General features: G+C 37.9%; 1 protein-coding gene across 3 annotated transcripts in view; it reads left to right on the top strand.

The window, feature by feature from the left end:
• The window catches only part of LOC131047897 (nucleotide pyrophosphatase/phosphodiesterase), a 139,854-nt gene that overhangs the window by 32,867 nt on the left and 81,512 nt on the right, over positions 1-25,475 (top strand). For all 3 annotated transcript variants that reach the window (XM_059218367.1, XM_059218366.1, XM_057981707.2), the window contains exon 3: positions 2,066-2,157. In XM_059218367.1, the coding sequence (XP_059074350.1) occupies positions 2,066-2,157 (92 nt within the window). The remainder of the gene's footprint in view (positions 1-2,065; positions 2,158-25,475) is intronic.

The raw sequence follows: 25,475 nt of genomic DNA on the forward strand, positions 1-25,475 counted from the left end.
AAATTCAGTTATGTAATTCTATACACTTTGGGGCCTGTTTTTACCTCAAATACACCAAATTTACCTTCCTAACTTGCTCATACCCAAGAGGGAAAAGGGAGTTCCCAACAAAACTTTGAAATTACTCCACCTAGATATAGATTGTAGCTATTTGTTGTATGTACTAAGGTATCTTGACTACTATACTACTATATGATGGCAAGTCATATTTATTGTTTTAAATGTTCCCTTTGGTTCATCATTAAGACCGTGGACTTCAAAATAAACTTGAAAATATTTGAGCCACACATTGAACATTTCCGCATCACTTTGACCTCTATAGGGGTCAATCTCAAATTATTCCTCCAATTTGAAAGGTAAGACAACTCTAGAAGTTTCAATTTCCTTGCCCTTGTATTTGAATTTGAAGATTTTGTCCATGTCATAGCTTAGCAGCTTCTTGCCCTTTTCAAGCTCCTTTTTGGTCTCTTTTGGCCTCCTCCCATTGTAGAAGCCAAATCTGCCATTTGAATGGCTAACATTTGCATCATATTTATTAAGTTTGAATTTGCATCATATATATTGAGTTTGAATTTGCTTGAGATTGAGACACTCCACCCATGTTCTAAGACAACCTCTTCTGTCTTTTCCCACAGAGGTCTTGAAATTCTTCTGCTGTGGCCAACTTATCACACTTAAAAAGTTTGATTGTCCATCTATCATTTTTGCTTGAGTTTGAAGCACTCTGTCCATGTTCTGCTCGAGTTTAGTAGCGCTCTCCAAATTCTTCTGCCATGGCTGCTATGTACGAAGTTCGCATCAAAGCTATCAACTGAGAATGTGCATCCATCATTTGTGATTGAGAATGAAGCACCATGTCCAATTTCTGCTCCAACCTCTTAAGTGTTTTCCCTTAAGGGTCTCCAATTTCTTCTCCCATGATTGCTTGTGCTGGTCTACAACATTTTAAACTAATCTCTTCTTAAATCTCTTCAAGTTCTACTGTTTCATGAGCTTTGTATGTCGTACATATGTACTCTTTTCTCCCACAAGTAGGAATAACCACTCTCATACCAAATATGATCTATAACACTAACTCCATATAGCGAACTCATTATTTTATAGATATTTGATTAGTTTTATTTGCACCTGCTTCAAGAATTTTTCTTGAAGATGTTATAAATCAAAGTTACACTAAAGAACATAATGAAAAGATCATCCAGAAAAATTGCACACGTGAACACCAAGATATACTGTGGAGAAACATAAAGCAGGAAAACAGTGGCATGGAAATGGGGCCTTATGGCTTTAGTTGAGCTCAGAGATGCAAAATACAATGGGGTTGTTGATCATATGAGTATAGTTGTACTCTACTTGGAAGTCAATCTTTATCCTAGCTACATTGATTTGCACTCTTTGCTCTGCAACTCTTCTACTCTTATTTGCTGTTGGGCTCAAGTAATCACCTCTATTTGATGAATTTGGATCAAAGAATCAGTCACAACATTTTTCCTATTCACCCCCTTTGAGAAGAGTAGCTCAACTGAACTATTATAACTTACAAGACAAAACATATAAAAGGCTGCCTCATTCATGTACAACACACCATGCACAAAATACTTACACAGAAATACTGAAGGACTGAAGCCACTAAATTGTTGTGTGAATGCCAAATTGAAGTGTATAATCATGACTTATTTTAGATAGGAATGATCCATCAAATTGTAATCTGGTAAGTTCTATCTTCTTTGCATGGTTAGAAAACTTTTAACATTTGAACTGTTTGAAATTTGAACTTATACCAATCAATTGGAAGGATTTGTGTATTAGATTTGAGGCCACGTTTCCTTCAGAGCATTACAAAATTCCAAATGTGTGAATCTTTGTGATTCTTCTTTTCCCATAACTATTTTTAAATTTAATTCTTCCTAAAATATGCTTAAAGAGCATGTTGCTGTGTTTTTGCTGCTTTCATGTTGATCACAGTTTTGAGTTAATGAATTAGATTATGTGAAGTTCTTAGCTGATTGATTTCTATGGTGCATTATGTGCTAATACTTATATTGCATGTTCATTCCTCATCTAGGGCGAGACTTATCAGTGGGTGACAGTGACATACAACCACACTTCACCAGCAGCAGATGATTGGATTGCTGTCTTTTCTCCAGCAAATTTCAAGTAATAAAAATACCTCTGTTTGTGCCCTGAGAAATTTATGTCCTTGAAAAATAGGACTAAGTAAACTGTATCTTGCTTTTTACTTCTTAGCATTATAGCTGAAGAGTAATTGAAATAAAAAAAATTGTGAGAACATTAAGAGAAGCTCTAGTTAAAATGTTTGACGTTGAGTTGTTATTAAATCATATTATATACTTTAAAAGGGAAGACCGATGGTTAAACTTTCTATGTTGAGGAAGTTCTCTAAAAATATTTGTTTTAATAACTTGTTTAATATCTGTTTCTGCATGGCAGAAAGTGATCTGCTTAGGTGTATTTCTTTTTTAAAAAGAAAAGAATAATAAGCTCCATTGCCCATTTTTATAATATACCGTTTGTATTGAAGTTTCTGTTGTTCAAAGTTCAAGTAGCCATGTATTTTACAACAACTTATGATTAGCAGATGCACTTACCTGAAGCAGTTTTGGACATTTCAGTCGCACCCTTTGTGCTACACTTTCTTGCATTGGAGAATGTTACACTACAAAAACCATCTTGTCGGATCCCTGTGAGTTAGGGTTGATTTTGGTATACCATTGGCTTATGTGTAACTTGTACCTTACATTTATTGGGGTTAGTGCCTTAATGGGTTTGACTAACCTAAGTAACTTGTTAAGATGTATATAAATAGCAGTGCCCCCCACAATTTTTTTTTTTGGTATAATTTCATATTATATACTATATAGTAATATTATTCTTTTAGTGTATCTTGATTCTATCACATAATTGTGTGTTCTTTCTTATGCTTGTGGGGTTTGTTATGCTGGGTTGCATTTGTTTCTTTGATAAATTCCTTTTTCTTTAAAGAAGAGAAAAGATCCAAAAAGATCATGGGCCACCAATGTTTTCGAGTGCTGATATAAATTTTGTGGAGTTGTAAGTTCTGAGTGCCGATCAGCAGATGATTGGTCTCTTACTATTACTAGTACTGATGTTGTGCTAGAAGATGCATAAGAAATGTTTACCGTGTACTTGATTTGAGTGTGAATCTATTACTTTTTCCGAATAAGTCAACAACAAGGAAATAAGGTCAAGTTTTGGCTTGATAGATTTGTCGTGAAGAATAGAAATTATAATTCTAGGTGGCTACTAGTAGTAAATCTGATAAGAAAGCATTGGCTTATAAGGTTTAAATATATTCAATTGGAGTGATGTGATGGCTTGGTTTGTGGATACACTAATCCCATTTAGACACTCGTATCTAGATTTTTGATGTAGATGAGCACGAGACACCTATTTTTAATTTGAGATGTCCTTTAAATGTGGCTTTTGAGAATATTCTAGGAGACGTTGAGGTCTCAAGTGATGTATTAGTTGAGGCTTCAATGCAGAGAGCTATGGGCGTTAACCTCATTATGTGGATGAGGATGGCCCTACATATGAAGCAGATCCGACACATGAGATGACTCATACTTCTAAGGGCAATATAGTGCACTTCTTATATACTTGAAGAGGCTAAGGGAGATAGAGCGATGTGAACAATGTTGTTTATAACTAGGTAAGAGGGTTCGGATAGAGCGATGTGAACAATGTTGTTTATAACTAGGTAAGAGGGTTCGGATTGCCTTAAGGCAACATCCGAACCCACATAGGACTGAGTCCTATCCTAAAAGGTAACGTGCCCCCCCACATAGGACTGGGTCCTATCCTAAAAGGTAACGTGCCCCCCAAGACAGGACCGGTCCCATATCTCCATGCCACACCAAAATATGTACCATGCAACAAATCAAATTGGCGCCAAAATGATTAAGGCCGACTTGGAGTATATGGGTTAAAAGCTCATATAAATAAAGTTAAAATGAAAACTCAATTCATTCACTTTTATCTCTCATGCAATCAGCGAAATAGCTCTGCAATTGAAGGTGCGAAATATAGAAGAGGATTGGGCGAACTTGTTCAAGAAGATAGAAGGCATTTGGTATTCCTTGATGAAGACTTGGTGTATTTAGAAGGGCAAATCTGATATGATAAAAGGGATCAGATCTGAAGACTCAAGCTAAGTATTGTATTGATGCAATTAAGATTGAATACATAATCTGACCTGTGGGTCTTTAGTGCTGGGTTTTTCCTCCTTGGAGGTTTTCCCAGGGTATTTGTGTTGTTCTCTTGCTCCCTTGTTTTCATTCTTGCATCTACTTGATTATGGTTTACTTAATGTTAGCAAACAATTAAATTTTAGAAATCTGATTACTGAACTAGGTCACAAATTTAACATGATATCAGAACCAAGTTGTAATCAGATCTAGCATCCTGTAGCCTAGATCTTGCACCTTCTTGCTGTCACATAATGCTGACAGGTTCTAGGATTGAGGAAAGATTGAAAAGGTTTTGTGATCAAAGGTTTAGCATGGTCACATCTTGGTCCAGCATGCTTGAAGATCCGACTCTTCAGCGTCATTCAAAGCTAAGTACTTTTGAGTCATTGCATTCTTGATTGCAAGATATATTAAGCTTACCCAAAGGATTGAAGTATTATCGTTTGGCTGACCTAGTTCTAGGTCGTATTGATTTTATGATTCTAATTGCCTTAGTTGGTAAACTTATCTAATATAGAACATTATTTAGATATCATCATGATTTGCATATTATTATTATGTTGGACTGGTTCTATTATTGACTTTTGATCTAAAAGTTCTAAGTATCCTTGTGATGAATACTTATATGCATTCTAAGTGAGTAGCTATGCTTGGTTGAGTTATGTTTTTTTTAAATGATCTTCATTCATTTCTTATTGACTTGAATTCTACTTGACATGAACAACTTATGGAGATGTGTACAATCATGAGGAGCTAATGATTGTTTGCCTTGGCATCATTGATAAGTATACCGACTAAGGTGTAGGAATTTTATGGAGATGAACTCTTAATGAACAGATCGAGATCACTTTGACTCAATATTTTGGCCTATGTGTAATTTTACTAATAGGTGTTCTTGATAGAAAAGTTTAGTTGAAAGATGATCTGCAATCATGCTTGTAGTATACAAGGGTTAATGCTAGACGAAGAAACTTATGTCTCTTGTCTATTACACAACCTTGTAGTTCGTATAATATAGATCTTCTTCATGTGCCTTTTGATGTATGGGATTCTTCTACTATCATAAACTACCTTGAGATCTGTTTGGTTTTGATCAAGTATAAAATTGTGCTTGATGGTTAACAAAGAGTATAACTAATGAGTATTTTATAAATATCATTTTGCAGAATGATGTTGTTGTTAGATCAATTTTATCAATGCTTACTTGTTTTGATTTACTTCTGATTACTTCCTCTGGACTGAGCTGCAAATAGATGAACTAATGGACATTATGGTTGCATTCAGTCTTTGTTCTTTTCTATGTTCTTCCTTCTGAGTTGAGTGAACTATTACTTTCGTTTATTGTTACACCAATAAGTTGTTCTAGTATTTTTGAAATATTCTCAACTTTCAAATCTAACCATTGATGTGAAGAATGAGATCTACTAAATGTTTTATGAAGAAGTTATGTTTTAGGGCAAATCTTTCTTGTTTGGTTTTGTAATACCAAAGATAATGATCAACTATGGACCTTAATGGAATCTTGAGTTCCAATAATTGTAGATTCATCACTTCTCCTATAGAGAGGTTGATGGGGCACAGTTGGATGATTTGTGAGCTTCTTGTGCTTACTCCGTCGTCTGTTCCAAGATATTGAATTTATATCTTGTCTTACTAACGTTGCATAATGTTGCTATTCATTGGCTGAAACTATTTTCTACAAATCTTTGATTCTATTTTGTGATTCCCCTTTGAAAGATTTCGCAATTGATTTCTTAGGATTTTCGTTTTTCTATTGATGACATTTGATTGACAATCTTGTTGTGTAATCTCTTGATGGAATTTATCCTCATCTTATCTCAACAATTGTGCTATGGGTCCACCTTATTGAAAGATAGATGGACAGGATCCTTGAGATTAACATAAAAGATTGATTGTGTAGAAGTTAAGGGGGAGCGCCTCCTTCTGAGTTGGTATGCTCTAACTTATGTTGGTTGATTACCTTTTTATTATGAGTATTAGCATGTAATTCTTTCTTGGGTCAAGCATTTTCAATTTCATTATGATTGAACTGCCTTGATGCTTAAGTGTATGATTTCCTATCCTGGAGTACTAGAAATGATTGGATTTTTTAGTGGCTTGGAATGCTTCTGAAACAGGGCATACTAATTCTTCAAGGGAAATTCTTGGGATGGGCATACACGCGAAGGAAGTTCAAGTGCTTTGGAAGCTGTGATTGGACACAGCTGCTGCTGAGAGGGAGTTCCAGCTATTTTGGTATATCTTAAAGGGTTATGAGATTCAGGTGTGCAGATTGAAGAAAACCCTGTATGGCCTCAAATAGGCCTCTCATGCTTGGTATGAAAGAATTGATAAATACTTGTGAAGTTTAGAATTTTGTAAAATGATGCTGACTCTAAAGTCATCCAATGATGAAATGCTAATTATACTTCGATATGTGGAAGATTTATTTCTTACTGGTAAAGATGAACTTATCATTGGATGTAAGAAAGAACTAGCTTCAGAATTTGAAATGAAGGACTTAGGTTTAATGCATTATTTCCTAGGTCTAGAAGTATGGCAAAGGTCTAAACGAAATTTTTCTAAGTCAAGGAAAGTATACTATTGATATGTCTACTCCTATGGAATCTAACTTAAAGAAGTTAAGTGTTTCTGCAGCTAATTCTAATTTTGCAGATCCATCAGAGTATAGGCAGATGATTGGATCACTGATGTATCTAGTTAACACTAGACCAGACATATGCTTTGCAGTGAATGCTCTCAGCCTGTTCATGAGCTTGCCCAAACATGTTCATCATGTTGCAGCCAAGCACGTCCTAAGATACTTGCAAGGCACAATTGATTATGGGCTGAAGCTACTTAGGTTCAGATTGGTCAAGAAGTGTTATGGACAAGAAAAACACTTTAAGCATTCACCCACTGCGATCTCTTGGACCTACAGGGACAGTCCTCAGTTGCATTAAGTATTACTGTAGCTAAATATATTGTTGCAAGTGTTGCATCAAGAGAAGCAGTGTGGTTTATCAAAATTCTTGTTATGCTGTTTTGATTTATTATCAAGGTTGTATAGTGATGCCTGACAATTCAGTGTTTTATGGCAGGACAATCCTGTGTTGCAGATGTTCTCTTGAAGCTTGAGATAGACTTGGATCTGTGGAGAACACCGCCTTGGTTGAGAGGGAGTCTCAACCTCTGTGATACATTGTGTTGTATCAACCACCCTCTGCGAGCAATGAAAGGTGGATCCAGTCTATGCTTGTGTGCGAGCTGGAAGACTATGTTATGTAGTTCCATTCTATGCTTGTGTGCAAGATGGAAGACTACAATATTCTGATTATGTCTATTCCATTTCTTGCTTGTGTGCAAGATGGAAGATTATGGTGTTACATTCTTCTTTGGGAGAAGATTGAGGTAAAGACAATGAATGATGGATATGCGTGATCGATGGCATGAAAAGACTCCATGATTTGCATGAATAATTGTGTATGTATTCATGACTTGCAAGTGTGCATGTTAAAGTTTGAAGTCATCCTCCATAGGCAGTACAAGGTGGATACTATGGAATACTTGCTTTGATACTCTCTCAGGAGTATTTGAAGCTGTCAGCTAAGTTCGGATTACAACTTAAACATTGTATGTATTACTTAGGGCTGGCCCCTAATCTTGTAATTTGGTTGTAAGATTATCACTTCATTCGGGATATGGTGCAAAGAGGCACCATTCAGCTAAATTATATTAGCACAAATGGACAAGTTACAGATATTCTTACCAAACCCTTATCCAGAGTGAAGTTCAAATAATTCAGAGACAGACTTGGTATTGTGGAAAATAAAACCCTGGTTGAGAGGGAGTTTCAATCTCAGTGACTCTATGTGCAGCGTTTTGATCATTCTTGGCTTGTGTGCAAGAATGAAAAGTATCCAATCTATGCTTGTGTGCTAGATGGAAAATTGTAATTATGTAAAGACCCATTTGTGTATTACACTTTCTATGCTTGTGTGCTAGAACCATCCTATGCTCGTGTGCTAGGTGGAAGATGTAATTCTATGCTTGTGTGCTAGATCCATTCTATGCTTGTGTGCTAGATGGAACTCTAAAGGTTCAGATTATGTATTCTCTTCTTCCCTAGTTAAGAGGGAGTGTTGTTTATAACTAGGTAAGAGGGTTCGGATTGCCTTAAGGCAACATCTGAACCCACATAGGACTGGGCCCTATCCTAAAAGGTAACGTGCCCCCCCACATAGGACTGGGTCCTATCGTAAAAGGTAACGTGCCCCCCAAGATAGGACCAACCCCATATCTCCACGCCACACCAAAATATGTACCACGCAACAAATCAAATTGGCGCCAAAATGATTAAGGCCGACTTGGAGTATATGGGTTAAAAGCTCATATAAATAAAGTTAAAATGAAAACTCAATTCATTCACTTTCATCTCTCATGCAATCAGCGAAATAGCTCTGCAATTGAAGGTGCGAAATATAGGAGAGGATTGGGCGAACTTGTTCAGGAAGATAGAAGGCATTTGGTATTCCTTGATGAAGACTTGGTGTATTTAGAAGGGAAAATCTGATATGATAAAAGGGATCAGATCTGAAGACTCAAGCTAAGTATTGTATTGATGCAATTAAGATTGAATACATAATCTGACCTGTGGGTCTTTAGTGCTGGGTTTTTCCTCCTTGGAGGTTTTCCCAGGGTATTTGTGTTGTTCTCTTGCTCCCTTGTTTTCATTCTTGCATCTACTTGATTATGGTTTACTTAATGTTAGCAAACAATTAAATTTTAGAAATCTGATTACTGAACTAGGTCACAAATTTAACAAACAAACTATGAGGATCTAAAGTAAAAAGCTATAGGCCCATTATGCTCTCACGACTACAATATTGGACACACATGTGAAAGTTGTGGAGAAAGAGGAATGGGAGAAGGTGCAGTGGATGCTGGATTTCAGATTTGCAAGGATTGATGATCAGTTCACTAGATTATAGGAATTAGGAATTGCTTGGGCTGGTAGTGGTTGATGTTAGGGAGGATGTTTGTTGGGAAAAAGGTGTCCCAACCTTGCATTTACACGAGGTTACTATTTATAGTAAGTTTTCGTTAGAACACGAAATCGTGCAAATTTCTCATAAAGCTTTTGGTTTGCTAGATAAGCATGTCGGTAAATTTTCATTGCAAGATCATAGTTAGTTTTGAAGATATTAAAGTTTTTGTTTTTGGAGGATGCGATGAAAGGTTTAAATTTATTTTAGAGGACTTTAGACCCTTCGTAACACCCTTAAAAGTGGGCGTAACCGGCGTAGCGGGTTACAAGGTGATAGAGCACTTCGCGAGCTTTCCGATGCTTCAAATGGTTTGTCAATCGGGTACACAGTTCAAAAGTTATGGCCTCCAAAAGTTTTGGACTCCTAAAATAGGAAATATAAATTGCATCGGACACATAAATGAGCTGTAAAAGGGAGGAACACATGTTAATGTGTTATGACACGTCATCAACTCTACTTTATTGGGTGTTTTTAGCCCATGGTTTTGTAATACCGTTTGACAATTTCTTGTATTGTATCTCCTATATATGAGGTGCGTGAGATAGAGGTTGTGTTTAACAGTCTTATGACTATTGAGTTACCTCTGAGTCTTTGATTAGTGGTACTCTTGTGAAGAGCTTGCTCTGCAAGTATATTGTAATCTATTATTGATTGCTGAATAATATATTGAGCTGCTTTTGGAGTGTGGGGTTTTTCTTCCAAAAGTGTTTTCCCCACATAAATCACTGTGTTGTGGTATGCATGTTATTATGTCTACTTCTGTTAAGTTTTTGTAACTGCTGTAACGATATGTAAAAGTTTTTGCATTACCCTTCTCTCAAGGTTAGTGTAAGAAGTTGTTCCGCTAGTTAACTTCCTTACAAGTGGTATTAGAGCTTGATCACCTTTGGTTTCAGTTGTGGGCTTTTGGGTTTTTTGAACTAATCTAGATTTGAGTGGGAGCTTGTGCAGAAGACACTTTTTTGATCTTGTTGCAGGAATTTTCAGATGTAGTGTCCCCTTTTTCGCTTTAGTTTGTTTTGGGGATTGTTGGCCAATTCCGAGACCCGTTGGTCAGTCAGAGGCAGAATTAGGGTTTCCAATTTTCTAGGAGGATGTTTTGACATTTTTGGTGGCTTGCATGTTGGAATTTTACATTTCTGATTCTGGATTCCTTCTGGGTTTTTAGAGAGCTTCGGAATGGTGTGACATGTAACTGAATTTGAGGACTTTTCAGAACTTACTATTATTAGTAAGTGGGGGTGAGAACTTATTTTTCTGGGTTTTCAGAGAGCCTCGTGATGGTGTGACATGCAAACAAATTCGAAGGCTTTCTGGACTTACTATTTTTAGTAAGTTGTGACGATTGCTCAGAATGTGGTTAAAATGCACTTGGACACACTTACTATTTTTAGTAAGTGCTATTTTTAGCAAGGTTTCAACAATTCAGTTCAGATGGCTATTTTCGGCAGGTTAGTTTGAGCAGTTTATCTTCCAACATTTTTGGAGCTATTTTGGCAAGTCTAAGCGACTTCATGGTTGAGGAAAAATATTTTATGTGAATTATTTATGAGGCATGATGGACGCCTTAGAAAGAAATAAGTTAATTTTATGAAATAATTCACTTTATTACGTTGGATGCTATAACACACTTTATTGATATTTTTATGAAGTATATTTGCTACATTGAGGGGGTCGATTTGTTGGAAAATGTTGTTTAAAGTTGGATTCTAACTTAAGGCAATATGGATGATTTATTAAAGGGATTGCTTAAGTTATATTAAAGTTATTTTCTCAATTATATGTTGGGTGCTCACATTATGTATTATTTGCATTTTAAAAAAGTGTCTTGTCTAGGCAAAATGGGACGACTTGGTGAAGGGATGAGATGAAATGCAAATTAAAGTGAATTTGAATGTCATTGTTTAGTCCCACATTGGAGGGAAAAGGAGGTTCGATTTGAGAGAAGGTTAATAAGTGCCTTGGCCTTCATTTGAGACTATCCATGAATATTTTAACGAAGTGTTGCCGAAATGCTGTTGGAATGCTTCGAGGAATGCTTACCTCCTATACTGTATGCTTAGCTTCTCACTTGAAAGATAGCGACTAGTTGAGATTTGAGACTGTTCTTCACTCAGAAGAATGGATGGATTCATTGCAAAGTGTGTTCGATTTTTTTTGATTTTGGAATGATGTGTGTGTGTTCCAGGTTGCTGGTTTTGGTGTGGCTGTAGCTTATTTTCATTCATATCTCTCTTCTCGTGTGTCTGTTCATTTTGGGTATCGACTCTTTATTTCTCTATGCTAGAGGCGATCATATCTGTAAGTTTTTAGTGCCTATCTTTGAGTCTTGAATTTTTAAATGCAAATTGATTTTTTTGCCTGGCTGTACCCTGCTGTAATTGCCTTGGGATGTGTGCAAAATAGTTGGGCTTTGTTTGATGCGTTTTATTAATCCTAGCTTCATCGCTTATCTTCTAGCTTTCGTTTGCATTTGATTTGGGGTCATTCTGTTGAGTGTGGGCAAAGTTGTGAGCATTTTTGTGAGTTTTGTAGTTGCTGGTCTGCATATTTCCAGCTTGCTGTTTGCATATCAGATTCTGAAGTTGATAGTGAGAAGTGTGTTCCTTTGGAGTGATTAGTCTTTGGTGGTTTGGAGTGCATATCTTATCATTTGCAGTGATGGACAATGTTGTTCTTATTCTGAAATCTCAAACTATATATTGTAAAACTCATTAGTAGTACTAAGTTACTAACAACTATTTCTTTTTGAATTGTAACACATTAGCCACTGAATAAGTGGAAGAGGCTAGCTTTGCCGCCTATCTTATCTTATTGTAATATTGTCCTCTTGCTGAATAAGCGGTTGAGTAGATTGTAATTTTCATTTTCTATCCTCTCACTGAACAAGTGGTCGAGTGATTGTTGCGTATCTCAATTTCTTGAATTCTGTAATTGGTTGGTCATAACACCATTCTGCTGTTGAAATCTCTATCACCTGCTGGATAAGCGAAAGGGGCTGGCTTGCCGCCCAACATTCTAATTTCAAGTTGATTATTGAAGCTAATGATCCCCTTATCACTGTATGCTCTCACCTTCCCACATTGGGCTCTTGGTGATTAGGAAGTGGAAGGGTTACCTTTCAGTTGTATTTTGATCATCATTTTCTAATCCTAACGGTGCTTGTAATGTTTGTTACTAGAAAAAATTGAAAAAAAAGTAAGGGGATATCTCATCAGATGACAAGTTCGTTAGGGAGAATAGAGGTGGAGAAATTTAATGGAAGTAATTTTGAGATGTGGAAGTTGAAGATGGAAGATCTGCTAATAGATTGAGATCTGTGGGATGTTGTTGATGCGAATGTCCCAAGACCTATAGATCCTACTGTGGCTGCTCAGTATGATGTTATAGATTGAAAAGCCAAGGGTCTAATCAGATTGTGCTTGGAAGACTATTCTAATCAATGTCCACGAAGAGAACATTGCAAAAAAGTTATGGACTAACTTGGTGAAATGTATCAAGCGAAATCCTTATTGAATCAGATTTTCTTGAGGAAAAAATTGTATTCCTTGAGAATGGAAGAGGGCGGATTAGTTACAGACCACTTGGAAGCATTTAAAATGTTGGTGGCTCAATTGACATTTGTTGGTGTTAAGATGGATGAGGAGAAGAAATGTCAGATCTTACTTAGTTCTTTGCTTGATTCATGGGACTCTCTTGTTATAGCTATAGGTAGTACTTATGTTGTTTTGAAGTCTGAAGGTGTGGTGGGTGCCCTACTTAGTGAAGAGATGCGGAGGAAGGTATCCATCACTTCGAAGGAAGCCCTAACTGTTCGTGGAAGACCTCAGGAAAAAGGTAAGAAGAATGAGAAGCACAATAAGTCCAAATTCAGAGGGAGATCAAAATCTCCTGGAAAGTCCAAAGTCATTTGCTAGAATTGCGGTAAACTAGGACACATCCATAAGGACTGCAAAGAAGAAAAAGAAGAAGTTCGATTCTGATTCTGAGTCCGAAAAGGAAGATGGTGATGCATTCATTGTAGCTTTGGCTACTAGTGCAGGTAATGATGCATGGTTAATTGACTCAAGTGCATCTTTTCATATGACTTCCAATAGAGATTGGTTTTTTGAATATGAAGAATTTAATGGAGGTAAGGTGTATTTGGGTGATGATTCACATTTAGACATTGTTGGTCGAGGTAAAGTTAGGATCAAATTTCCTGATGGTAGAATAAAAAGGATTAGTGGTGTGTTGCATATCCTTGGATTAAAACAAAATTTATTATCTTTGAGCAAATTGATAGATGTGTGTGTGTAGGTAGTCTTTTCTGATGCAGGATGTAAGATGATTAAGGGTGTGTTGACGTGTATTTTCTACACAATCATACACAGAATAAAATACCGACAGGCATCTTATCCTCTCTTGAGAAAATAGTCTCTAACTGCTGAAGATCTGCGAAAAGGATCAGTTAGATGGACTCCAAGGTTCTTTTAGTGGGGTCTCCACGTGTGGACAAGCTCTTTAGTGGTATGATGTGATTTGCTGTTTCCTCCAAGGCGTCTTACGGATTCAAAGGCTCGAAGATTTTACTAATCTAAAAAGGAACTTCAAAAATGGCAAAAGGACAGGGTTTAAGGAAGTCTAATCTAGCCTAACCCTATGAATGACTTAGCGTGAATGAGATTTGGCAAGACTCAACTAACTTCAATTTTGCCATAAGGTAACAACTCAATTGAAATTAGTGCGATCTTCTAAGGTAATATAATGGTATTCAATGCATCAAAGACCAAGGACACTACTACGAAGGTACATATCCTAGATACGAAAATGCTTGAAGGTTAAGGACTCAAAATGTTTTCCAGTCGACCACGCAAGGCGTTCCTACAATCAGCAAGAAGCTAGTGGTTTGGATTGCGAATCCTACCAAATATCAAATCTCACACTTAGTCTTTCAAATTAACAAACTACTTCGATTGAGCGTGATTCAAGTACATCCAACAACCATGAAGATAACTTAAGAAATTTGCAACAAAACACCATAACTTCAATATTTTATTGATTTCCAAGTCATCATATACAACAATTGCTTGAATTTCTCTCTTCAAGACTCAATCTTGCTACAAAATAAAACTGCTTCTAATTCTAATCTCTCTATTACATCAACTATTATCTCTTACACTATTCACTATTAACTATTATTAAATGAAATGAAAAATGGGGGTATAAATAGCATCCCCAGTTACAATGAAAGGTCCAGATTGAAAGTAAATCAATGGACAAGATCATGACACCTAAACCCTAATTAGGGTTTGTTACAAATGACCTCCTTTTTACTGAACAACATTAAATACATAGCCAAATATTAAATTTGGCACAAAAATCTAGGAGGTATCAACCAATGAGAAATAAGATGTCATGTCATCTGTAACAACCTTTCATCTAGAATCTTATTCCCTTTCCAATTCTCTTTCTTAGCATATGCAATGAATTTTGTCACGATTCCTTCGATTTCTGTGCTTGGAATCTCGGGAAGATTCTTGATACTCTCTTCTAAGTGGATAACCTGATCAAATGCATCTAGAAGAGCTGTGTCCCAAGTAGGTTCAAGTTCCTTTGTTCTATCAATCAGGAGCATGGTGGCATACATCTGATCATACTGCTCATCTGTAACATCTGCGTCCTTGCGAAAGATGATCGTAATTCTATCCTCAAATTCTTGTAAATCCACATCTGTCTCGACCTCAATCCTTCTGCCAAGAATGGTACGAAGTACCTCAAATACTCTGTCCTGGATCGGATTGATCACCTCCTCAACTTGACCACATCTAACACTGATGTCCTCGAAGAGAACACTCTTTATATGGAGTAAGGTTGACCACTGAAACAAACTGTGAGAGTCACCCTCTAAGATCCTCTCCTGCGCTAAAATTCTTCTGGATGTGTGTCTTATAACTTTCAAGACAGGGATGACAACGTCCTTGGTATGGGCAAATGCAGCTACTGTTGCCATCAATCTGTGGATTATCTCAAGAACTTGGATAGCCTGATGGGTGATCTTCGACATCCTTGTAACAAACTCAATGGCCACCGTGTGAGATCTATCCATCCAACCACATGTACGCTGGACCAGGTTCCTGAATCTTTCTGCTTCATTGATTGATTGAAGGGGCAATGCCTGCAATGGTGATCTCACTGGATCCTGACGTCCCAAAGGTTCATTGATGTGACTGAAATATGTCCTCCACGCACCGACCTCTCTCTCAAGCTTTCTATTCTTTTCTACTTCTTCTCTAAGCTTGTCCTTCAATGCCTCAAATGTGTCGGTGGCATCATCTAAAGTCTGCTCTGCTGTGGATGGTCCTAACTCAATAGTCTGTATATGATAGTCTTCTGCTAGGATCTCACCCTCATATTTGTCTGCTGCCGGTGTAGCTATCTGCAGTTTTCTAGATCCAGTCTCATCTTGAATCATCTTGGACATCTTTGTAGCCTTCTTCTTCTCTGTTGTCATATGTGAACGTCCAACAAGGCTCTCTAAATCAATTGCACTGTCCTCATCCTCAATTACGATCATCCTAGTCAATCTTTCCTTCAACCAATCTGGAATATTCGACCTTGTCTCTTGAACTTGAATTTCTTTATGTACTATTTCTTCTTGTCTGGGAGGAGATTTTACTTCGTTATCATTATCTAAATCATAGTCTTGGAGAGATCCATCGGATGAAACATGCTGTGCCTGTCCTTCCTCCTGTCTATCATTCTGTATCATCGATTCCATGGACTCTTCCACTCGAACTGTTCTATCTTCTGGTCTGGAAGAAGTACCTGGTGTTTGATCTTTGTTGGCACCTTGCTTTTTCTTGGAAGGCTCTTTCTTTTCTGATCTTTCTTTTCTCTTCGATCCTCTCGAATGGAGATTGCCCTCACTGGCACATCGAAGGTTACCTTCACCTGAATTCCTAGGATTAGGATTGCCTTCACTAACACTGGCTCCACCTTCAACTGGTTTTTCTTCCAAAGTAAAAGACATAGCTATGCCTTGTTCTCTCAACTTCTGATGCTGAACGTCTACCCATCTGCGAGTACAAGACAAGACTGGTGCCATCAAATCATCTAAATCCACGGCCTCGGGCTCATTCCAATTCAAACTAATTGTTTTACTTTCTCTATCATATGAAGATTGGATGTGCCTGCCGTTGTCCTGAGCTTGGTCGGCCACTCTGTAAATCTTACATTTCCTGATGAAATCCAAAGGCAATCTAGAATGTATCTTTCGTTTCACTTCGAGATCATCTAGGAGATTCATCATGAAATCTTCAATTTGGTACTCATGTCTAAATCTTCTACCGACCGTCTCCTCTAAATGTCCATGTGGATCAAAACTATTCCTCCAAGCAAAAGATGAAAAAGGATACAAGGCTAACTCCTTCTCTGCGTCATCCATGGCTAAGACATTAGGACATACCTCAACTGAATTACCCAAAATAATAGGTACCTGAACTCCATTCTGATGTCTGTGTCTGAATGCCTTCACATATGCTGCCAACTGCCTTGTTACTTCAAGTAACACAATTCTGTCTGTTGGGTACCTCGGCAACATGTATGGAGGTAAAGGACAACCATGCACTCTAATGTAAGTGAACTTGGGAAACTGAATGAACCAAGCACCGTACCTCTTGATGAATTCCTGGGCATCCTGAGATAATCTGTTGTGAATCCCTCCTTGCAACGTCCTTGTGATGTTCATCGTGAAAGTATCATTGATTAACTTGTAGTTCTTCCCTGGTGGATGATGCAAGTAGGTATAGGATTCACAAACTCTGACCTCGCCGGGTCCTCTTCCAATCACTCCTCTGTGAGGTAGTCCTGCGTACTCAACGCTCCTGATTAAGGCATAGATGACGTATGAACTCATGTGGAAGGACTTAGTAGCCCTGAGTCTTCTCAACTGTACGTCTAAGCAATGGCTAATTATCCTAGCCCAATGTATTGTACCTTTTCCTTGAACAATCACCTGGATGAAGTAAAACATCCATTTCTCAAAATAGAAGGCATGAGGTGCTCCTGTAACTCTGTTGAGCATAGTAATCAAATCTTTGTACTCCTCTTGGAAATCAATCCTGTGTGGTGTGTTCGGTACTTTGCTCAGACGGGGACGACTTTTAAGTAGCCAGTTCTTGTTGATTATGCTTAGGCAAGCATCTGGATCATCATCGTACACTGATCTGGCTCCTTCAATGCTCTTGTATATCATGTCCCTGTGCTCTGGAAGATGGAAGGCTTCACTTATGGCCTCCTCTGAAAGGTACGCCAAAGTGTTTCCCTCGTTGGACACAATTGTCCTGGACTGTGGATTGTAGTGACGGGCACACTCGATCATCAACTCGTGGCACTGAATAGCTGGAGGAAAACCGGCCGCCTTAATGATGCCACTCTCTATTATTCTCCGGGCGACAGGTGATGGCTTGCAGATGTAAGGGACCTCTCGGAACTTCTTCGTGCTAAAGTTCCCCAAGTTTGTATCTCCAATGTTGCTCCACTTTGACACGATCTTGGTCTCCACTTCTTCGGTCTTCTGATCTTCTTTCATGAGAGCCGAGCGGCTGGTGGATGCTCCCGCCTTTGGGGTCGCCATACCTACACAACACTTCACTATAAGAAATAGATTTTGCAATAAATAGCGTAAATAAGAGAGAAAAGTTTTTTAGGAAACCTCATGATAAGTCTCTAGAGTTATCATTTCCTAAAAAACAACGATTGAGCTAAGAGATTCAAAATTCAAAAAAAATCAAAATTTGAAATATGACGATGAATGAATAAAACAATAATAATTAAATCGCCATACCTCGATAGAGAGCTAACTCTAGAATGCAAAAACAAAATTTGCCTAGGCAAAATTGAGGTATAAAGTAATCTTCAATATGATCTCCTCAAAATTGACTTCGCCACCTCTGGAGAGAACGTGACCTTCAATTATCGCCTTTGACGTGGTCTTCAATGATCTTCAAATTCGCCCTTTGGCGTGGTCTTCAAATTCGCACCACCCTTGGTCTTCAACGTAATTCGCCCTCTATACTTGATGATATACTTCGCATCACCTTTGGTTTGGACTCGCACCACCCTTTGATAACTAAGCGCCACCCTTGGATGAATGAAACTCGCACCACCTTTGAACACACTTCGCACTATATTCGCCTCCTCTTGATTCGCATGAAGAAAGGTAAAAATAATGATGTAGAAATGATAGTTTTTACCCCCCTTATATAGCGCTTGCAATCGATTTATCCCTTAGGCCGACTTGATAAAATAAAACCATTTTTAAATGATTTGCAATAAAATAAGAAGGCCGACCTCCTAATTGAGCGCTCAAATCGATTTTTTTTTTATTAATTAATTAATTAATTATCAATGCCTTGCGTTTTTTAAATGAGAATTTCGATTTTTAATAAAGGCAAAAAATAATTAATAAGAGATAACGCCATATTAAATGCCAAATAAAAATGGATTTTTAATTTTTTAAATTGATTTAGCATTCAAAGAAAATTCGAATTGTTTAATTTGGCGCCAAAACTGGGAAACAAAGGGACGTACCTCATCGCTCTGGTCCCTTGGAGAGGGACAGGAGCGATCCATTATTTTGGTCTTGATTCTTGCGTTTTCAACGTTCAACTCCTTCATTTCCACGTTCCAAATCGATCATCTGGTGGTCCTTCGAATTTGATTGCCTTTCTTGTGCGAGCAAGTGCATCTCATGACCATTATCGCCCTGGTCCCTTGGAGAGGGACAGGAGCGATCCTAAGGTTTTTGCTTGAAATTCTTCATTTTGGTACGATCCTTTCCTTGTATCATCTTCCAAATGCCATTTAAAACCTTGTGCGTCCTTGTCTTAACATGATTTTCAAAGAATACCATGTGTTTTGCCTAACATCGCCCTTGTCCCTTGGAGAGGGACAGGAGCGATCTCCATGTTTTCACGTTCATCTTGTATCTTTGACCTTCGAACTTCCATTGTAAGGCGAATAACACCTATGCTCGTGTCTTTTGCGCTCATTCTATTAGTCTTCATTATGTGTTTGGACGCATCAAAGGGACCATCGCCCTTGTCCCTTGGAGAGGGACAGGAGCGATCCATTATTTCTCCTTGATCTTGGCGACTTTTAAACTTCGATCTCCTTTGCGATGTCCTTCAAACGTCGTCCTTCGCACTTCCTAACCTCGCTTCGCTTTGATCTTGAAGGAACGTGAGTGTTTTTGATAGTATCGCCTTGGTCCTTGTCCAAAGGACAGGAGCGATGTGGGGCCTTTACATTATTTGGTGATGTTTGGACGTTCAAAACCCTTGCGAATTATCTTCAAACGATGCCTTGGACCATATGCAATCTTAGGACGCCTTGACTTAGCTTGAACTTGAAACAAAACAAGGAATCCAAAGCAAATCGCCCTGGTCCCTTGGAGAGGGACAGGAGCGATATGGTCCCTAGGTCCATTTTGGTGATTATTTAACGTTTGAAATCTTCATGCATCACCTTTCTACCTTTCCGTGGACCCTCTAAGACCTTGCGAAATCTTGTCCTTGCGTAAATCTTGCATGAATTGATCAAATATATCCAATATCGCTCTGGTCCCTTCCTAAGGGACAGGAGCGAAGTTCATCATTGCGAGCTTGTTCTTGTTTTTACCAACTTGCAATTATCTTCATTGCGTGAAATGACGTCCTTTAAGTCCTCTTGGTAGCTTAATATTTGCTTGTCCTTTGAAATCGATGCCTTAATGGAAATATCGCTCTAGTCCCTTGGAGAGGGACAGGAGCGATCTGGGTCTTAGAGTGCACATTCCTTCCATGTGATGACCTTTACAACCTTGCGCTTGATGGAAATGCCCTAAAATGTCTTCGCCACCCTTCGTCTTGACTTGGATCGGTTTAAACTTGAACAAGAAGCAATACAACCATTGTATCGCCCTGGTCCCTTGGAGAGGGACAGGAGCGAACTTGCTCGTGGCCTTCATTTCACTTTGTCACCTTCCAAATTTATATTCAATAGATTTGTCATGCTCTACTCCATTCATCCATGCCCTGACATCATCTGCGACCTTGCAAGAAAAGCAATTATATCAAAAATCGCTCTGGTCCCTTCCTGAGGGACAGGAGCGAACTAGGCATTTAACACTGTTATGGACGTCCCAAAAATCTTCAATTTATATTCAATGCGTTCACCTCATGTTTTCCCTTGCTTTTGAACGTAAACTTGCCTTGACCCTTGTCTGGATTTTGCAAAATGAAGGAAATCGCTCTGGTCCCTGGGAGAGGGACGAGAGCTACAAGGTACCTCGCCCTGGTCCCTTGGAGAGGGACAGGAGCTATTTGGTTAATATGGGTCATTCTCCTTCGTTTTTGCATCTCAAATTATATTCATTTGGCAAAGCATCTTCCCTTGGACGTCCTCAAATCATTAAGTTTTCAAAATCTTGCAAGGACAAGGCGAAATTTGAATTGTAGCTCCGGTCCTTCACTGAGGGACAGGAGCGATTTTCCTCCTGGAGGCATTTCTGTGCTCACGAAAATCTTCAATTTATATTCAATGGAAAGATCTTGTCGTTCTCCATCACTTCAAACGTAAAATTTGTCTGGACTCTGCAAGGACAATGAGATATTTGAAAATGAGCTCCCGTCCTTCACTGAGGGACAGGAGCGATTTTGCTCCTACAGGCCAAAATAACAAGATTTTTCACATTTTAACACTCCACGAGGCAAAAACAAATCAATTCCAATGCCCAGGATCAAAATTCAAAAAAGTCAAAATTTGGTCAAAATATTCAATCGGACAAAAATTCACATTGACGGCCAACACTTAGACAAATTTAAGCTCTGCATGAACATTCCAATTGAAAATTAGACCATTTTGGCGAATTCATTGCATTCAAAATTTGCATTCTAGGAAAGGAAGCTCAAAAGCTCTCAAAAACGACTGGATTTTGACTTGAAAAGGCAAAATTTAAAACCCCAAGGCTTGGCCCTAAATCCAGACGACTAACTAACTAACAAAACCCTAAAAACGAAAGCGAAAACGAGCGAAAAACAAGCAAAAAGAGGGGGTCCCCATTTGCGATGGGGCGATGTGTGAAATGGTCACAACAGGGTGCTATGGTGATTGCTAGAGGTGTCAGGTTTGGCACTTTGTAGAGGCTAGAGGCATACATTGTTGAGTGTAACAACGCTTCTATAAAAAGTAACTTTGTGGTACTTCATCGAAAGATTTGAGGGTTTCACCTTCAGCGGATGGACATGGCTTTTGGGTACCTAAGGGTGCTCTTTCTTGTGAAACAAAGTTACTTGTAGAGAAGACTATGTTATGGCACCAGAGACTTGACCACATTGGAGAAAAGGGTCTATGGATCTTGAAAAATAAAAACCTTCTTGAAGGTTTGAATGATGTAATCTCGACTTTGATTTCTATGAGCATTGCATTTATGGAAAACAAAACCGCGTACAGTTTTACTCGAGTTCTCATAAATCTTGTGGTGTTTTGGATCTTATTCATTCTGATGTGTTTGGTCCTGTAGATGTTCCTTTCATTGGAAAATCCACATATTATGTTTCATTTATTGATGATTCTAGTAGGGCATGGGTATGCTTTCTAAAGAGTAAATTTAAAGTTTTCAGTCGTTTTAAATAATTTAAAGCAATGGTTGAGTTGTAGACTGGAAAAAAAATTAAATGTTTGAGGACTGATAATGGTAGTGAATTTTGCTTTAATGATTTTGATAGATTCTGTAAAGACTGTTGCATTAATAGATAGAAGACAAGTCTACATTCTCCACAACAGAATTGAGTTTCAGAAAGAATGAACAGGACATTGATGGAGAAGGCTAGGAGTATGCTAAGTGGTGTTGGTCTAGAACAAAAGTTTTGGATTGAATCTTTTTACACTACTTGCTACCTAATTAATAGGTCTCCTACATTAGCTCTTGTCCATAAAAAGCCTATGGAAGCTTGGTCAGGTCACAAGCCTTCATTGAGACATCTTAGAGTTTTTGGTTGTGAGGCATATGCACATGTGCCAAAGGAAAAGTGAACAAAGTTGGAGAACAAGGCTGTGAAATGTATCTTCATTAGTTATAGTTATGGTGTGAAAGGATACAAGCTTTGGGATCTTGTTGCACAAAAGGTAATTCATAGTAGAAGTGTTATTTTTAGAGAAATTAAGTCTCATTCTGTTACATTGCAGCCAAAACAGACTAAACAAGAAGATGTGATTTAATTCTCTTCTACGCTTGAAAGAGTTGAATCGAGACTACTTGATAGACAAAAAGTTGAAGAGAGCTCATCTAGCTTTGAATCTTCAAAAGAGGAAGAACCTCCAACTCAGCTTGTTTGAAGGTCTACAAGACATAGACAACCACTTGAAAGGTATTCACTTTATGATTGGAGATATATTTTTGCTTTGAATACTAATGTAGATGAGCCTATATCTGTAAAAGAGGCATTAGGTATGAATGATGTAGAATCTTGGAAGATTGCTATGGAAGAAGAAATGACAACTTTGAAAAAGAATGATACATCAGATCTTGTACCATTGCCTGAAGGACGAAAGCCTGTTGGTTGCAAATGTGTGTTCAAGAAAAAGATTGGTTTATATGGAAGCATTGAGAAGTATAAAGCAAGATTGGTTGCAAAAGGCTACTGAAGTTGAGGGTGTTGATTATGGTGAGATATTTTCTCCTGTTGCAAAAATGACATCCATTAGATTTTTTTTTCTATTGTTGTTGCTTATGATTTAGAGGTTGAGCAAATGGATGTGAAAACTGCTTTCCTTCATGGTGATTTGGAGGAGGACATTTATATGACACAACCAGAGCACTATGTGGTGAAAGGTAAAAGTAATCTGGTTTGTAAATTGAGGAAATCTTTGTATGGCATCAAATAGAGTCTTAGGATGTGGTACCAAAAATTTGATACATATGTGTTGAGTTTAGGATTTGAACGTTCTAAATGAAATCACTGTGTTTATTATAAATCTGATGGTGATCATTTCCTGTACATTGCATTATATGTTGATGATATGTTATTCATTGGTAAATGGAAAGGTATGTTTTCAAAACTAAAGTCTCAGCTTGCTGCTAAATTTGAAATGAAAGATTTTGGTGCAGCAAAACACATTCTTAGGATGGAAATTAGAAGAGATAGAGTGAATAGAAAGCTATGGCTAGGCCAAAGTAAGTATGTGAATTCAGTTTTACGGAGGTTCAACATGAAGGATTATAGACCATTATGTGTTCCCTTCACAGTTGAAATGAAATTATCTGTTTCAGATTGTCCTACATCTCCATCAGAGATGGAAGACATGAGCAAACTGCTTTACCAAAGTGTAGTTGGAAGTTTGATGTATGCTATGGTTTGTACTAGACTAGACATTGCCCAAGCAGTGGGAGTTCTTTCCAGATATATGTCTAATCCTGGTAGAGTTCATTGGGATGCAATTAAAAGAGTCTTTAGATATTTGAAGGGTACTTTGGAGTATTTTTTGTGTTATCATGGTAATTTGGTTGGAGACGTGATTTCCCTTGATATTCATGGTTGTGTGGATTCAACTTGGGCAAGTGATATTGATAGCAGAAGATCCACCGTTGCTTATGTGTTTACTTTATTTGGTGGTGCAATTAGTTGGATGAGGAAGCAACAAACTATGGTTGCTTTGTCCACTACAAAAGCATAGTATTTGGCAACTATTCATGCTTGTAAAGAAGCCATTTGGCTTAAGAGACCGTGTTCAGATATTGGAATCAAACAAGGTGCAGTGATAGTTTATTGTGACAGTCAGAGTGCGATCTGCCTAGCTAAGAACCAGACATTTCATGCTCGGACCAAGCACATTGATGTTCAGTATCATTTTGTCAGAGATATGGTCGAAGATGGCAGGGTGAAGATGGTTAAGGTAGAAACTTTAATGAATGTTGCATATTTTTTAACTAAGGCTATGAGCACAGAGAAGTTCAGATGGTGTTTGGAGTCTATGGGCCTCATGGCACCTAGCAATTAATTTATTGTGTTTATACTCCCTTTGCTCTTGCAAGGTGTTCAACAAGTGGGAGAATGCTAGGAAATGGTGTCTCAACCTTGCATTTACATGAGGTTACTATTTATCAAAAATCTAAATATTTTAATCGGCAATAAATCTTTTGGCCGAAAAAGTTTTAAAAATCGGGAATCGGGAAAAAATCGGCAAAATTATCGAACATTTGAAAATATATAATGTTTTAAAATATTCTAAAAAAGCACATGTATACACTAAATTTATAGAACACAATAGCATATTACTGGTTTCCATCATATATAAATCATAGTTTGAGTCAAATACATACCATATAGCAAAGTTATATACCAAAAAACAAGTTCAAGTTCTAAATAGTAAATACGTTTGAGTCGAATCCATATTGTAGAGTCTAGACCACAAAACAAATCAATCTATGAAGTCTGAATACATATTAAGTTCATGGTTTCATATCATTGAAAACTGGAAATCATAGATTGCATCTATGACTAAAGCTCAAAAAACTCTGTTGCCGTTGAGTGGGTGCTGAAGTAGATAGTGTTGCAGCAGCTGCCGCTGCTGCAATATCCTCAATCGGTGAGGAATCTGCCTCTTCTGGATCAGAAAACTCATCTCCCGCCTCCTCACATTCTGCCATCTCTGCCGCCCATTCAGCTGCCTCCCTCTCTATCTCATCTAACTGATTGTCAGTGATAAATGCATTCACATCAATATCACCAGTAGCACGATCAGGTTCAACAATCCAATCTGCTGTGTATGGATCAATCTCATCAACGTCAAGTGTGTCATATGAATTGTTCCCTTGTACCCTCTTTTCATGCAGTTGAAGGTTGTACCGCACATATACAAGGTCATTCAAGCACTTTCGAGTCAACCTATTGGGATTTTTTGTGTGAATGGCCTCAAAGACACTCTAGTTGCGCTCACAACCAGAAGCACTACAAGGCTGAGATAATATGCGGATTGCAAGCTTTTGAAGATTAGGCATTGTGGCACCATAATCTTCCCACCACAGATCTGCAAGCATACAAATTGGCATTTATAACTTGGTAAAGATTTTTATAAACTTAAAGATTGAAATAAATGGTAAAATAGATTTAAGAGCAATTTTTTTTTACCTGGCAGCAGGGTGTCTCTCTTACGAATACCAATAGGTGAAGAA

Source organism: Cryptomeria japonica, chromosome 3 (genome assembly GCF_030272615.1).
Source record: "Cryptomeria japonica chromosome 3, Sugi_1.0, whole genome shotgun sequence".
NCBI classification, from domain to species: domain Eukaryota; kingdom Viridiplantae; phylum Streptophyta; class Pinopsida; order Cupressales; family Cupressaceae; genus Cryptomeria; species Cryptomeria japonica.